The sequence below is a fragment of the Sinohyriopsis cumingii genome, chromosome 12 (assembly GCF_028554795.1).
Source record: "Sinohyriopsis cumingii isolate HCF-2022 chromosome 12, ASM2855479v2, whole genome shotgun sequence".
Taxonomy (NCBI): Eukaryota; Metazoa; Mollusca; class Bivalvia; order Unionida; family Unionidae; genus Sinohyriopsis; species Sinohyriopsis cumingii.
Window position 1 is genome coordinate 11,321,753 of NC_142972.1, and position 16,156 is coordinate 11,337,908.

The 16,156-nt window shown below is 30.1% G+C and overlaps 1 protein-coding gene across 4 annotated transcripts in view; it reads right to left on the minus strand.

Moving 5' to 3' along the window:
- Positions 1–16,156, minus strand: part of LOC149786006 (protein DOP1A-like) — a 153,045-nt gene that overhangs the window by 23,794 nt on the left and 113,095 nt on the right. For all 4 annotated transcript variants that reach the window (XR_016424855.1, XM_089976295.1, XM_089976294.1 and 1 more), the window contains 2 exons: positions 7,600–7,764; positions 3,752–3,893 (listed from right to left, as the gene is read on the minus strand). Coding sequence is in view for 3 of the 4 variants with exons in the window: in XM_089976295.1 (XP_089832421.1) it covers positions 3,752–3,893; positions 7,600–7,764 (307 nt within the window). In the remaining variant the exon portion in view is untranslated. The remainder of the gene's footprint in view (positions 1–3,751; positions 3,894–7,599; positions 7,765–16,156) is intronic.

Consider the following 16,156-nt stretch of genomic DNA (forward strand, 5'->3'; position numbering starts at 1 on the left):
TTTCTTGTGGAAACCCCATGTCAATATGACTTTTCATTCAGCAGAATTTCATTTAGGACCAAATAGATATCATAAGAAGTTTTCTTGTGGAAACCCCATGTCAATATGACTTTTCATGCAGAAGAAGCTGTAATAACTAGATTTTCAAGCTGACTAAAGTGGCAGCCATATTGGACATCACATCAACACCATTTTCATTCATGACCAACCATACATCATAAGAAGTCTTTTAGTGAAAATTCTATCTTAATATAACCATCCATTTCAGAGAAATTGTGATAGCAAAATTTTTAAGATGGCCCCTATGGCAACCACATTGGATTTCAGAATGGAACCAATTTCTTTAATCAAACTAGTCCATGGGATGAATTTTTTTGTAAAGTTTCATAGCAATTCTCCAAGTAATTTAGGAGTAGTAGTGTTAACGATGACAGACTACAGATAATGGACAACATACCATCCATCCCATAAGCTCTTAAGCAGATTTGAGCTAATAATGTGGAATGCTGAAAATCATCTCCTTCAAGGTTTAATCAATATGGAGTAGCAATGTGATTGAAATTCAATATTGTTGCAGCAACCGATGTTATGAGGATGGAAGATCAGTGGGGTATAGCTACTGTCATGGATGTTGAGGAAATATAGAAAACAGAAATCATTCAAGGTTTTATAAAATAAAGGTGATTACTAAGTTAGAAGCCATAACATAAAGTAAAGGTGAATGCTAAGTTAGAAGCCATAACTCCTGTAAACAGTGTTGTGGATTTTATTTAACTTTTGTCATTTCTGTTCATGATTGTAAATTGTATAGAACAGCTTTAGTTTGATTTTGCCTACATGACCTGAATCTGTTAAGAGCATAAAATTACATAGGATTCTATAAATAGTATGTGTTGACAATTTATAATAATAATCTTAATAATAAGACTTAATGACACTTTTGGCTTCATTTCTCATTGGCTGATGGGGTTTAGACCTTTCCAGAAGAATGCAGTAACTTCTCACTGACTGGACTGGCTCACACAAAAATGCAAGTTTGGGGCAAACTGGATCTGTTATTGTGAAATCCAGTCATAACAGAAGATGTATAAAAGGAAAGAACTGAGCAATTAGAATCATTCTGATTTTTGGAGGCATCATCATTTCTTGTCTTCCTGTTGTAAATCTGCAGAAATTTTTTATGTTGTACTTAGATATTATTTGAGAGGAAAAACATTTGTTTGGACTGTTCAGCAGAAATAGAAAGTACTCATTAATTGGGACTTGGATAATATTTTTCTGAACTGATGTAATTATTCAAAGGAGTTCTGGATGACACCATCTTGACAATGTCATAATTCTTGATGGACCAGTACAATTTCGGGTTTGAAATTTATATGGAAATTTTTATTTATTTAGGACTTTTATACAACTTGATCAGGATTATTCTGGATTCACATCACAATACTGTCTGTTCCTCTCACATTTTCATTTATGTCTTTGAGAATTAAATTATTTGTTAAGTTTACAAACTTGTTGGTTTTGCTTCTTTCTATTACTTAATTTGTGACCATAGATTCATAACACTCATCAAATATGGTTGAAATCAAAGGCTATATAAAGCTCCTGTCATGTTAAAGAATGCTGAAAATCAAGGTGCTCTAACTTTATGGCTGCGTTACAAATTGGCTACAATCCAAAATCCTTGGAAAAGTTAGACTATAAAAACAAAACTTATGAGGAAAGGCAATAAGGGTCCATAACTCCTCCAAAGAATGACACGGAGGGTTGGAAACTGCCTTTGAGGCCTCATCAATATAAAATTATACAATTCCCAATGAAGTTAAATGCATTAGCTAAGTTTTTAATGGATGAACATGACCACTAATGGCTCCATCAAAATAAAAATGACTCCATCAAAATAAAAATGGATTAGATATGGATAATTGGCTGGAGACATGTAAATGTCATGTCCCTAACTTTTCATTAAAAGAAAGGGGACAAGAATAGCTCTGCAAACTGTATACCATATTTGCCAGCAAGTTAATACTTTTTGAGAAGATAGTCTGGGCTTCATCTTATACTCTGAATTGACTTATATATGGATTATGGCATTCAAATTGACTTATATATGGATTATGGCATTCAAATTGATTTATTTTGTGTCATGCTAGTTTTTGCATGCAAAAAATATATATTTCCAAAGTATGAAAAACGTGTAAGAAAACTATTGTCATTTTGGAGAAGAGATCATGAATGAATAAAAATGGACCCCACACTGAGAAGGATTTTAAAATATTTACATGATTGTCAGTATTAAATTCATGTGCATCAGATGTTATTGCACTAAAGCATCATGCATTAGTAATACATGTTGTTTAAATTCAATTATATATATGTGTGTTAGAATAGACAAGTTAGAAAATGAATAACCAGGATAATGACATAGATATTCCATCACAATTTTCTTCTTGCACCTTATGATCAAAATAAAATGTGCACCAATATGAGAGAGATAAGGAGAGGGAAAGAGAGGTTTCAGGACAATTGTAATCTGAACTGTTCAGTTACCTGACAATTGTAATCTTACTCATTGTACAAGAGCAATACTATATTCCATTATCAATTAATACCACTGAATAGATAATTACTTCTAGTTATAATTACAATATCCATTGACCGCAAAATCATGTGGCTTTGCAGTGTTATTTACATACTAATTAAATATGATACTGCTTTGGCCAGGTCATTCCAGCTGACACCTGTTTGAGGGCATGATTCTGTAAACAAGATCAAAATAGTGAGGCTACCAGCTGGAAAATAAGGCTACCCATAGCGTGTTGTGAGTAACGGTACTGTGTATTGCCAGCACATACCAGGTGCTTACTCATGTATGTCTCTCAACCAGTGACACCATATGTTCTTGCTGACAGAAATGTCAGAGCAATTCAAAGTAACAACTAGCATGAGCAAAGATGAAACCAAATACTGCCTAACTACAGGAAGTGTACATGCATTTACTTAGAAAATGGTATCTTATTTGTAGGAAATGGAAAGGATGTCATACTTGCAAAGAAAATAATACAACATGCTAAATGGTCATTCTTCAGATTTAAGCTCAGTGGGGTCTATATGGATATCTATATTGTAAATATTTAAATATAAATGATACATCTTTGAAACTGAAAGAGTATGTTATGTATTTAATAGTTTCTAATTATTATTAATGCTTTCTCTCTTTGACAAAAGCTTATCTAATCAGTAGCAGTAAAGGACAAAATGGCATGAAGAAGGACTGAAATCTCTCTCTCATTTTGGGGCAAACTTTATTTTGACCATAAGACGCAGGAAAACAAATGTAATGGAATACCTATGCATCTATCTCTCTCTCTCAAAACAAAACTGTGAAGAAAGTATGTCAGCACTGGTGATGCAATTTTTAAATTGCAGGTATTCTGGAATAGCATTCAGATATATCATTAATATTCATAAAACTAGAAGTTACTAGTGAAAAAGACAAAACCAAAGTATTAATCTGGCCTTGTCTTATACTCAGCAGCTACTTAAATATGGATGAAAGATGGAAAATTTAAAAAATCAGTGAATTTGAATTATACTATGCATCCACTTGGAGGTCGGCAAATATGCTAACTAAAATGTATCAAAATTTGTTTTTGACAGAAACCAATTATGTGAATTTCATCTGGATCACAATATTTTAAGAAATAAACCATATATGGTAACAGTGAAATTTAATTAGTACATTATATACCCTGGAGTTGAAGAGTCTGGATAGCCTGATGATATGGGGGGTGAAAACAGCCTGTTTGGGTTTAGTTTTTTCATCCTTTTTCTCTTCTGTCACTTCTTCCATTTCTCCTGCTGCAGCTCCACCAATAAATGCCCAGCGATATCTGAAATGACAGGAACATAATGAATTCAAGTTGTTCTGGGTATATATATATAATTCCAATTTTATGTATTGACATGTTCTACAATTTGATTGGATGCAAATGGTCATGTGATACTGATCTGGAATTTTGTACACATTAATAAATTCTGCACACTACTTTTGGTTCCTTGTTTCGATGTAATTTTATGTAAAGTTTTATCTGCATCAAAGCCTTATCCCATAATAATAACAAGCCCATCCCCTCCCCTGAGATTTCCTATCAAAGTTTACAAATCCCAGATGAAAATCACCCATTGGAAGTCAAAACAATGCAACTGCACAGACTTTCCAGCACTCCAATAATCTCTTCATTTGCTGAAGAAGGCATATGGTAGACTTTACAAGCCAATCTTCAGAATTTATTGTATTTCACATCAATAACATGTTCCAGCAGCTGTGAAAGGTCAGGGTCAAGCAAGGAATCTCACTAAAATGGACATGAGAGTGCTTATGGAAGATACACAGAAAGGAAGAACAATAGATGCTTTAACAACACGTGCAATGGGGGTGCTCACTAGTTAGTATGTACTTTTGAGAGAGTGACGTATGTAAGGTGAAGTAGTTTGCATTTAAAACATGCACAATGGAGAGAATGTTGGCATACCTCTATGCTACATTAATGCAGTGTGGATGATATTTCTTTGGATGTTGTACGTTTGGAAATTTTACATGATTTAAGCACACTGCTAACTAAAATGACTGCTCCCTTGTGTTAAAAAATCAGCCTGAATTAGTCTACACTATACATAGCAGCTATTAAAATAGGGAAAATGAATTTTGCCAGACTAGACAATACCAGCTTCTGAAAATGCAATGAATGAATTACCAAATATATAAAATGTAAAAAAAATGTTATTGGCTCTTTTTTATACAATTTACCTCTGAAGTTCAGGAAGTGTTTATTCAAGTTTTGACACCATCTCTTTTAACACAGACCCAGTAACTTGTTCGCATTCAGGCAAAGCTGTAGCTCTCCCTCCAGTTTTTCTCCTCCACTCAAACTCCCTTGGAATACACATAAGTACTACTAACAGCTGGGATTAAGGTACCAAGTGTACAGTATGGGCTTAACATAGATTAAAACACACACAACTACTTCATACATGCCAACCCCTGATGAGGAAAAAGTGTAATCCAAGTAGACAAAAAGAGTAATCTGATCAGAAAAAGAGTAATCCACATATAAGATGATAAAAATCAATTAGTATATGCACAAAATGAGTTATTTATCCCACAGGTCTTTTAAAATCAATTACTGCTTCAAGTTTTCATATATAACACTTTGAGCTTTAAAAAGCAAGATACTCTCATACTGCATTTCAAAACACTTTGTACCAGCTGAGCCTATGAATATTTTGCACACCAGTAGAGCACTAAGTGCTGGGTTACAGAGCCTGGATCTGAATTGAGTTTTACTTCTGTTAACAATGCTGAACAATCTCTCACAGTCAGCATTAGAATGGTGAAGAACCAATATTCCTTTCATAATCTGACAAAGATGAGGAAATTTATATCTTTCAGTTAATTGTTCTTTTAGCTGGGAAATAAGATGAAAAAATCAACTCTGTCCCCATGAAGTACATTTTTAGGTAGAGTGCCAACTTGATACTTCAGGAGTTCTACTTCTAATTTATCAGCAGCCTTTCCAGTAGGATGGTGCATCATATGACAGAGACAACCTGATACGTACAATGAGACATTTTTCAAAATATAGAATGCAACTCCTTTATGAATTTCAGTCATCACTGATGCAGTATCAGCTGAAAACCCCCATATAGTTATGCCAACTTATATTTATTCAAAGCATTATCAAGCAAATAAAAAAAAATGTTTTCTCCAGTGGAATCTACTGTTAATTCTGGTAATGAAAGAAGAGCACTCTGACCTGACTCTTTTCGTTGTCAAAGTCTCTTACACAGATTGGGTACAACTTTTTGTCATAATCACTTCTGTCTGTTGCAATAGTAAACGGACCAATTTTCATGGCTTCTGCAATTTTAAGTGAAGTGTCTTCTGCTAAACACCTAACAATATTAGATGATTTTGTTCATGCACATGCATATTTTCTGCAATTCTGGAATCAGGAAAAATTCGTTTGAACAAAGGACCAATGTAGTCTTCTACCGCTAGGGGTAGTCCATGTTCTATTAAGAACTCGGCAGATAATGCCTCTGCATTTATAAAATTCATGTCCACAATTTAGTTCTGCTGTAAATAAGAAATTACCTTAGTACTGGAGTTAGTAAAAGGAGCTAAGTCAAGGTTTCATTGTTTTACCACCATGATCAATATTAAAATCCTTTCCACGCAGCCTGCAAGGGGTGTGAAGCTGCCCTAGAATGGAACTCTGCATTGTATAATTCATGTATTCATCTCTGAATCGGTTTTTCATCTTTTCCTAACCTATCTGTGAAATTATTTTTAAAATATTTCTGCTCTAACACATGCATCAACTAAAATAAATCTGACTTTTGGCACCAAATAACTACAGACTGGTTCTGTACCAAATATGAATTTGAACAAAGAATCTGCAAGCAAAGATTAAAAGTTAGAAAACCAGTCTGTTCTCTCCTAACTAAGCCATACAATTGCTATAAATAGAAACCGAGGTCAAAAACTGAAAGTAGAAATCAGCATGTTTCTTGGAAATAGGGCAACTGCTATAAATAGAATATAATACTGTTAGGAAAGTGCATGGAAGTATCTAGACAAGCGTACTCTTATGTCATAGTTACATAGAAGCTGGCTGTTCTAGAATACGGTCTGATGGATTAATGGGATGTTAATAAAAATGAAAAAAAAACAAATTATTAAGTTGTTTTGGGAGGAGGATATACCAAAAATGCGTAATCCGAAAACAATTACGCGTAAGGTGTAATTTAGTGAAAAAAGCTTAATGCTGACGCCAAAAGTGTAATGGTTGGCATGTATGCTACTACTCACAGCTGGAATTAAGGTACCAAGTGGACAGTAAGGGCTAAAACTCAGACTGGAACACACACAACTACTACTCACAGCTGGAATCAAGGTACCCAGTGGACAGTATGGACTAAACTCAGATTGGAAAACACACAACTACAACTCACAGCTGGAATTAAAGTACTAAGTGGACAGTAAGGGCTAAGCTCAGGTTTCATGGTTTCAGAAAGATTGCTGTTTATAGAAATTACAGAAATACCAACTGAAATTATTTTTAGCAGCTCATATGACGATAAACAGATATAGAGAATTTCAGGTGACCTTACTGGGCTTAATTTATTGCAAGCAATAAAGTGTGTCATTTCTCCTCACATAAATAATCAAAATATGGAAATGTCAGAGACACAATAATTACAAGAAATTTCATATAACTCAGTAAACCACACACAACTTTAATTAATATTTTCTGGCAAATTTCCTCTTTTTTTTTTATTCATTGCCAAATTTTAAACAATGATTTTTACAAATATGCAAAATATTGGATTTGAGGCATTAGCAATGAAATTAGATTGCTGAAACTCTTCCCAGGAAAAGCTTGCTGGATAAGTCATACATTTATTTTCAAAAGATTCATACTTTTTCCAGTTAAAGCTTGCTGGGTAAGTGATACATTTATTTTCAAAAGATTCATAATTTTCCAGGCAAAACTGGGGGACCATATCAGCATACTGTACTTCTATAATACTCACAACTGGAATTGGGGGACCATATCAGCAGGCAGGGCTAAACACAGGTCCAGTAGTTTGGCAACATTGAGGTACAGCTGCAACCAGGAAGGGTTGTTGTGTGCATTTAGCCCATTACCCAAGTGAGCCCAGCTGGAGTCCAAGGCTGCTATCTTCTGCACATGGGACCTGAAAAACCATATATCACTGATTTTTATTTCTGACAAAAAGCTGCTGCATTAAATTAAATGCTTTACCTTAAGGCAAACATGACCCAAGTCTCCAGCACATGTTGATCTTCATATCAGAAAAAGGTTACAATAACAAACAATTACTGTACAAGGCCTTATCAACAGTAACAGTAAAATTTCTCAACATGAAAAAGCTCTAAAATACATGTGTTAATCATTCAAACACTTCAATGATCCTGATGGTATATTCTGTCTTTCCAGCAACCATTTGTAAAAAAACAGGGATAAAGTCTGGGTTCTTTTTTTTAAAAAGTCGTGATAAGTAAACTAGATATTTTACAAAGAAAAATAGTCTGAATGTAAACTTTTGCTCAACCATGGTTGCAGACTAAACATAAGCTTATCAGGTTTCCCGCAGTATTTTTGTCACATGTCCTTCAAATCTTGACTCTAGGCACGCTTTTTTTTATTAGAGAAAAAAAAAGCAACACACACCTGTCTATGTTTGCACTAGTATTGCCCAAGGTAGTAATAGTTGATAAAGCTGTAAGATGGTAATGAATATATATTTTAAAACAATGTATCTGGCAATGAAATCATCAAACATTTGCAGCAGTTAGCACAACCGTAATGTAATCCAGTTGATGCCCTTTAGAGGCACAATGTAATTTTTGTAATCCAGTTGATGCCCATTAGAGGCATAATGTAATTTTTGTAATCCAGTTGATGCCCATTAGAGGTGTAATGTAATTTTTGTAATCCAGTTGATGCCCATTAGTCGTAATGTAATTTTTGTAATCCAGTTGATGCCCATTAGTCGTAATGTAATTTTTGTAATCCAGTTGATGCCCATTAGAGGTGTAATGTAATTTTTGTAATCCAGTTGATGCCCATTAGTCGTAATGTAATTTTTGTAATCCAGTTGATGCCCATTAGTCGTAATGTAATTTTTGTAATCCAGTTGATGCCCATTAGAGGCATAATGTAATTTTTGTAATCCAGTTGATGCCCATTAGAGGTGTAATGTAATTTTTGTAATCCAGTTGATGCCCATTAGTCGTAATGTAATTTTTGTAATCCAGTTGATGCCCATTAGAGGTGTAATGTAATTTTTGTAATCCAGTTGATGCCCATTAGTCGTAATGTAATTTTTGTAATCCAGTTGATGCCCATTAGTCGTAATGTAATTTTTGTAATCCAGTTGATGCCCATTAGTCGTAATGTAATTTTTGTAATCCAGTTGATGCCCATTAGAGTCGTAATGTATTTTTTATAATCCAGTTGATGCCCATTAGAGCTGTAATGTAATTTTTAGGCTACAGTCACTCATTTGGCAAGGAAGAGTTCATATATTTTTAGGTTGACAAAAGAGGGCAAATTTCTGCAAAATATACAATTTGTCATTTAAATAATGATTTGAAAGTCTGAAACAAAAATAAGTTTATACAACATACATATTTATTATAATAAATGCTGGTACATAATAAGAGTACACCAAAGGTAAATGAGACAACAATCTTCTATAGTGTCTCCTTCACAAATGTGAAATATGTTTATAAAATTAAAATGTTGTTCAACTTCATAAGTAAGCATGGTAGATTTTGTAATTTTTGTGTGTTACTTCTCCATACACTAATTTTGCAGTTCTACACAAATCATCATAACATACTTAAAACAATCTGTTACAGTCTAACTTATTAGCTGAAATTTCTAATGCAATGTGGTTTTTTTTTATTGCTGATTGATTATTGCTGGCTACATGATAAAACGTTTATTGCAATAATGGAAGTATTGAAGGAAATTACAATAATGGTACTGTGCTGACCACAAAGTTAAGCTGGCAAAACAGTCAAAGCAAACAAGATTATCTTATTTGTATAGCACTATTAGTGCATGTACTATTATTTTCACTGGTACCTATAAAGTGGTTTGTTACCCCCTACCCTTGGGCTTCTATGTGCATCACTGCTTAACTAACTTTCATGAACAAAATCATGTTTTTATAAACTGTTTTGGTTGCATGTATCTTTTAAAACACTGAATTCCACAACATACATACCATGTCTGAATTAGCTTTTATAAACTGCCTTGGTTGCCTCTATCTTTTAAAACAATAAATTCCACATCACACAGACCATGTCTGAATTTACTTTGACATACTATTCTGGTTGCCTCTATCTTCTGAAACACCCAACTACACATGACACAGGCCATGTCTGAATTAACTGTCACATACTATTCTGGTTGCCTCTATCTTTTGAAACACCCAACTACACATCACACAGGCCATGTCTGAATTTACTTTGACATACTATTCTGGTTGCCTCTATCTTTTGAAACATGAACTACATGTCAAACAGGCCATGGCTGGTTGGTTATGGATTTTATGGTGCTCATGCAATGTATGCTATATGGCACCATACAACTGGTTACATGATAAAAAAGTATGTATCAAAAACTTTTATTACCAACAAGCCATAAAAGTACAAGACAACAAAGATGTGATGAAAATACATGAAGGTCCCTGATCAACAGGGGATGTAAATGCATTTATTAGGTTATTTAGATAATGAAAGGTACATTTGAGTGATTAAATACAAATGGTGGTTAATAATACTCAAAAGTATTTAGATAATGAAAGATAAATATGAGTGACTGACAGTACAAATGGTGGTTAATAATACTCAAAGGAAACAGGGTTCACATAAGCTATAGATCTGAATAATAACGTTAACTTTCTTAAGAAACTGAAAATACATTTACTGTATCAAAATGTAGAGATACTAGGTCCATATTTGGAAAAAGAAGAGAAAAACGGGAGGTTTGACCAAAATGTAGGAAACACCAGGGACACTGGAAAGACTTTTCTCATCATATGTTCAGTTTTTCCTGTTACTTGTTGCTATTAAACAAACACACATATAAAAGAAATTCTATTTATTAATTTATAAAAAGCCAGTATTACAATGTTATTATAATAAAGAAAAGAAGAAGAATATACTGTTTTCTGTGCCATGTGCATGGCAAAAGCCTTTTACTTGATCCAAAGAATGTGTCAAAATATTGAACATATTTTTCAAATAGGTCATGGATTTGAGACAAAAGAATTGTTTTCAACACCAAGTCTACACTTGTGATCACTTACTGGAGTTAACACATTAGCATTTCAGAATGGCAAAATTAAGTTTCTTATACATATATATGCATGTATCTTTTGACTTCCAGCCAAATATACCCTCAAATTATTCCAGGTTATAATTCTATTGAAAAATGACATTCAAATGAATACAATAAACATAATGGACACAAGCACATGTCTGAATATGAAACATCAAGTATAATGAAAATAATAAAAGAGGTCACATGTATCATGCTTCACTAGTCTTTTAATTTTTGTTGTTGTTGTTGTTGGCGGTGTTGGTGGTGTATGTGTGTGTGCATATGTGTTTTCCCAAACCTACTAAAATATCTACAGAAATTACAGTTAGACTCCTTTATCAAAATTTACACAAGTATAAAGACCCATTCTATTAAATGTATTTAATAAGATTACAAAGTACTCAACAAACTATTCTATTAAATGTATTTAGTCAGATTACAAAGTACTTAAGTAACTATTCTATTAAATTTATTTAGTAAGATTACAAAGTACTCAACCAACTATTCTATTAAATTTATTTACTAAGATTACAAAGTACTTAACCAACCATTATATTAAATTTATTTAGTAAGATTACAAAGTACTCAACCAACGATTCTATTAAATTTATTTAGTAAGATTACAAAGTACTCAACCAACTATTCTATTAAATTTATTTAGCAAGATTACAAAGTACTCAACCAACTATTCTATTAAATTTATTTAGCAAGATTACAAAGTACTCAACCAACTATTCTATTAAATTCATTTAGTAAGATTACAAAGTACTTAACCAACTATTCTATTAAATTTATTTAGTAAGATTATAAAGTACTCAACCATTCTATTAAATTTATTTAGTAAGATTACAAAGTACAAAGTACTTAACCAACTATTCTATTAAATTTATTTAGTAAGATTACAAAGTACTTAACCAACTATTCTATTAAATTTATTAAGATTACAAAGTACTTAACCAACTATTTATTAAATTTATTTAGTAAGATTACAAAGTACTTAACTAACCATTATATTAAATTTATTTAGTAAAAATTTATTTAGTAAGATTACAAAGTACTTAAACAACCATTCTATTAAATTTATTTGGTAAGATTACAAGGTACTTAACCAACTATTCTATTAGATGTATTTAGTAAGATTACAAAGTACTCAACCAACTATTCTATTAAAAGATACAAAGTACTTAACCAACTATTCTATTAAATTTATTTAGTAAGATTACAAAGTACTTGACCAACTATTCTATTAAATTTATTTAGTAAGATTACAAAGTACTTGACCAACTATTTATTAAATTTATTTAGTAAGATTCCAAAGTACTCAACCAACTATTCTATTAAATTTATTTAGTAAGATTACAAAGTACTTGACCAACTATTTATTAAATTTATTTGGTAAGATTACAAGGTACTTAACCAACTATTCTATTAAATGTATTTAGTAAGATTACAAAGTACTCAACCAACTATTCTATTAAATGTATTTAGTAAGATTACAAAGTACTTAACCAACTATTCTATTAAATTTATTTAGTAAGATTACAAAGTACTTGACCAACTATTCTATTAAATTTATTTAGTAAGATTACAAAGTACTTAACCAACTATTCTATTAAATTTATTTAGTAAGATTACAAAGTACTCAACCAACTATTCTATTAAATTTATTTAGCAAGATTACAAAGTACTTAACCAACCATTCTATTAAATTTATTTTAGTAAGATTACAAAGTACTTAACTAAATATTCTATTAAATTCATTTAGTAAGATTACAAAGTACTTAACTAACCATTATATTAAATTTATTTAGTAAGATTACAAAGTACTTAACCAATGATTCTATTAAATGTATTTAGTAAGATTACAAAGTACTTAACCAAATATTCTATTAAATGTATTTAGTACGATTACAAAGTACTTAACCAACTATTCTATTAAATTTATTTAGTAAGATTACAAAGTACTTAACCAACTATTTATTAAATTTATTTAGTAAGATTACAAAGTACTTAACCAACTATTCTATTAAATTTATTTAGTAAGATTACAAAGTACTTGACCAACTATTCTATTAAATGTATTTAGTAAGATTACAAAGTACTTGACCAACTATTCTATTAAATTTATTTAGTAAGATTACAAAGTACTTAACCAACTATTCTATTAAATGTATTTAGTAAGATTACAAAGTACTTGACCAACTATTCTATTAAATTTATTTAGCAAGATTACAAAGTACTTGACCAAGTATTTATTAAATTTATTTAGTAAGATTACAAAGTACTTAACCAACTATTCTATTAAATTTATTTAGTAAGATTACAAAGTACTCAACCAACTATTCTATTAAATTTATTTAGCAAGATTACAAAGTACTTAACCAACCATTCTATTAAATTTATTTTAGTAAGATTACAAAGTACTTAACTAAATATTCTATTAAATTTATTTAGTAAGATTACAAAGTACTTAACTAACCATTATATTAAATTTATTTAGTAAGATTACAAAGTACTTAACCAATGATTCTATTAAATGTATTTAGTAAGATTACAAAGTACTTAACCAAATATTCTATTAAATGTATTTAGTACGATTACAAAGTACTTAACCAACTATTTATTAAATTTATTTAGTAAGATTACAAAGTACTTAACCAACTATTCTATTAAATTTATTTAGTAAGATTACAAAGTACTTGACCAACTATTCTATTAAATGTATTTAGTAAGATTACAAAGTACTTGACCAACTATTCTATTAAATTTATTTAGTAAGATTACAAAGTACTTAACCAACTATTTATTAAATTTATTTAGTAAGATTACAAAGTACTTGACCAACTATTCTATTAAATGTATTTAGTAAGATTACAAAGTACTTAACCAACTATTTATTAAATTTATTTAGTAAGATTACAAAGTACTTAACCAACTATTCTATTAAATTTATTTAGTAAGATTACAAAGTACTTGACCAACTATTCTATTAAATGTATTTAGTAAGATTACAAAGTACTTGACCAACTATTCTATTAAATTTATTTAGTAAGATTACAAAGTACTTAACCAACTATTTATTAAATTTATTTAGTAAGATTACAAAGTACTTGACCAACTATTCTATTAAATTTATTTAGTAAGATTACAAAGTACTTAACCAACTATTTATTAAATTTATTTAGTAAGATTACAAAGTACTTAACCAACTATTCTATTAAATTTATTTAGTAAGATTACAAAGTACTTGACCAACTATTCTATTAAATGTATTTAGTAAGATTACAAAGTACTTGACCAACTATTCTATTAAATTTATTTAGTAACATTACAAAGTACTTGACCAACTATTTTATTAAATTTATTTAGTAAGATTACAAAATACTTGACCAACTATTTATTAAATTTATTTAGTAAGATTACAAAGTACTTAACCAACTATTCTATTAAATTTATTTAGTACGATTACAAAGTACTTAACCAACTATTCTATTAAATGTATTTAGTAAGATTACAAAGTACTTAACTAACCATTATATTAAATTTATTTAGTAAGATTACAAAGTACTTAACCAACTATTCTATTAAATTCATTTAGTAACATTACAAAGTACTCAACCAACTATTTATTAAATTTATTTAGTAAGATTACAAAGTACTCAACCAACTATTCTATTAAATTTATTTAGTAAGATTACAAAGTACTCAACCAACTATTTATTAAATTTATTTAGTAAGATTACAAAGTACTCAACCAACTATTCTATTAATTTATTTAGTAAGATTACAAAGTACTTGACCAACTATTTATTAAATTTATTTAGTAAGATTACAAAGTACTTAACCAACTATTCTATTAAATTTATTTAGTAAGATTACAAAGTACTCAACCAACTATTCTATTAAATTTATTTAGTAAGATTACAAAGTACTTGACCAACTATTCTATTAAATTTATTTAGTAAGATTACAAAGTACTTGACCAACTATTTATTAAATTTATTTAGTAAGATTACAAAGTACTTAACCAACTATTCTATTAAATTTATTTAGTAAGATTACAAAGTACTTAACTAACCATTATATTAAATGTATTTAGCAAGATTACAAAGTACTTAACCAACCATTATATTAAATGTATTTAGCAAGAGTACAAAGTACTCAACCAACTATTTATTAAATTTATTTAGTAAGATTACAAAGTACTTGACCAACTATTCTATTAAATTTATTTAGTAAGACTACAAAGTACTCAACCAACTATTTATTAAATTTATTTAGTAAGATTACAAAGTACTTAACCAACTATTCTATTACATTTATTTAGTAAGATTACAAAGTACTTAACCAACTATTCTATTAAATGCATTTAGTAAGATTACAAAGTACTTAACAAACTATTTATTAAATTTATTTAGTAAGATTACAAAGTTCTTAACCAACTATTCTACTGAATTTATTTATTAAGATTACAAAGTACTTAACTAACTATTTATTAAATTTATTTAGTAAGATTACAAAGTACTTAACCAACTATTCTGTGTGGTGGATCCAAGCTACTTACTATTATGTAGAACGTTCAAATATATTATTGCAAATTGAAGTGAAAAATGGAAGGAAAGCAGGATAATGGATGACTTGAACTTAGCTCTACATGACTGTCATGGTTTTCATGTATAGTAATGTACAATTCTTAATAAGAAATGGATATAAAACTCCCCCAAATTATTATTATTTATTTCTTTGATATAACTGTCTTCAGCAATTGTTGCTATTAAGATAGCTACAATTTAGGTCAAATAAAATTTATGAGTTTGTAAATACATAAACCACAAAATTATTTGATATAACACAACATGATGTTTTACAGAATAAATTAAATACTGACTCAATAAGTAAACATTTCAATATCTCATATATATATTTAATGGGTTCGAATGATGAAATCATGCATATCACAATTTCAGGATAATAAGAAATAATAAACATATTTGTAAGCAACAATGAAGAAATGAAAGAAAGAATATTAACACTCAAGAAATGAAAGAAAAAAAACTGGTATTATAATGCGGGCAGTTACTTCTATGTCAGATGATGAATAACAAGAATCTCTCAAAAGGACCAGTCTCTACTGGACACTATGATTCTGTAGGATTCAACAGAAGTCTTTTTCCCTCCTTTTATTTTTTCAAGCTACTGAAAATTAAAACAATCTATGATATTCTTGTGGA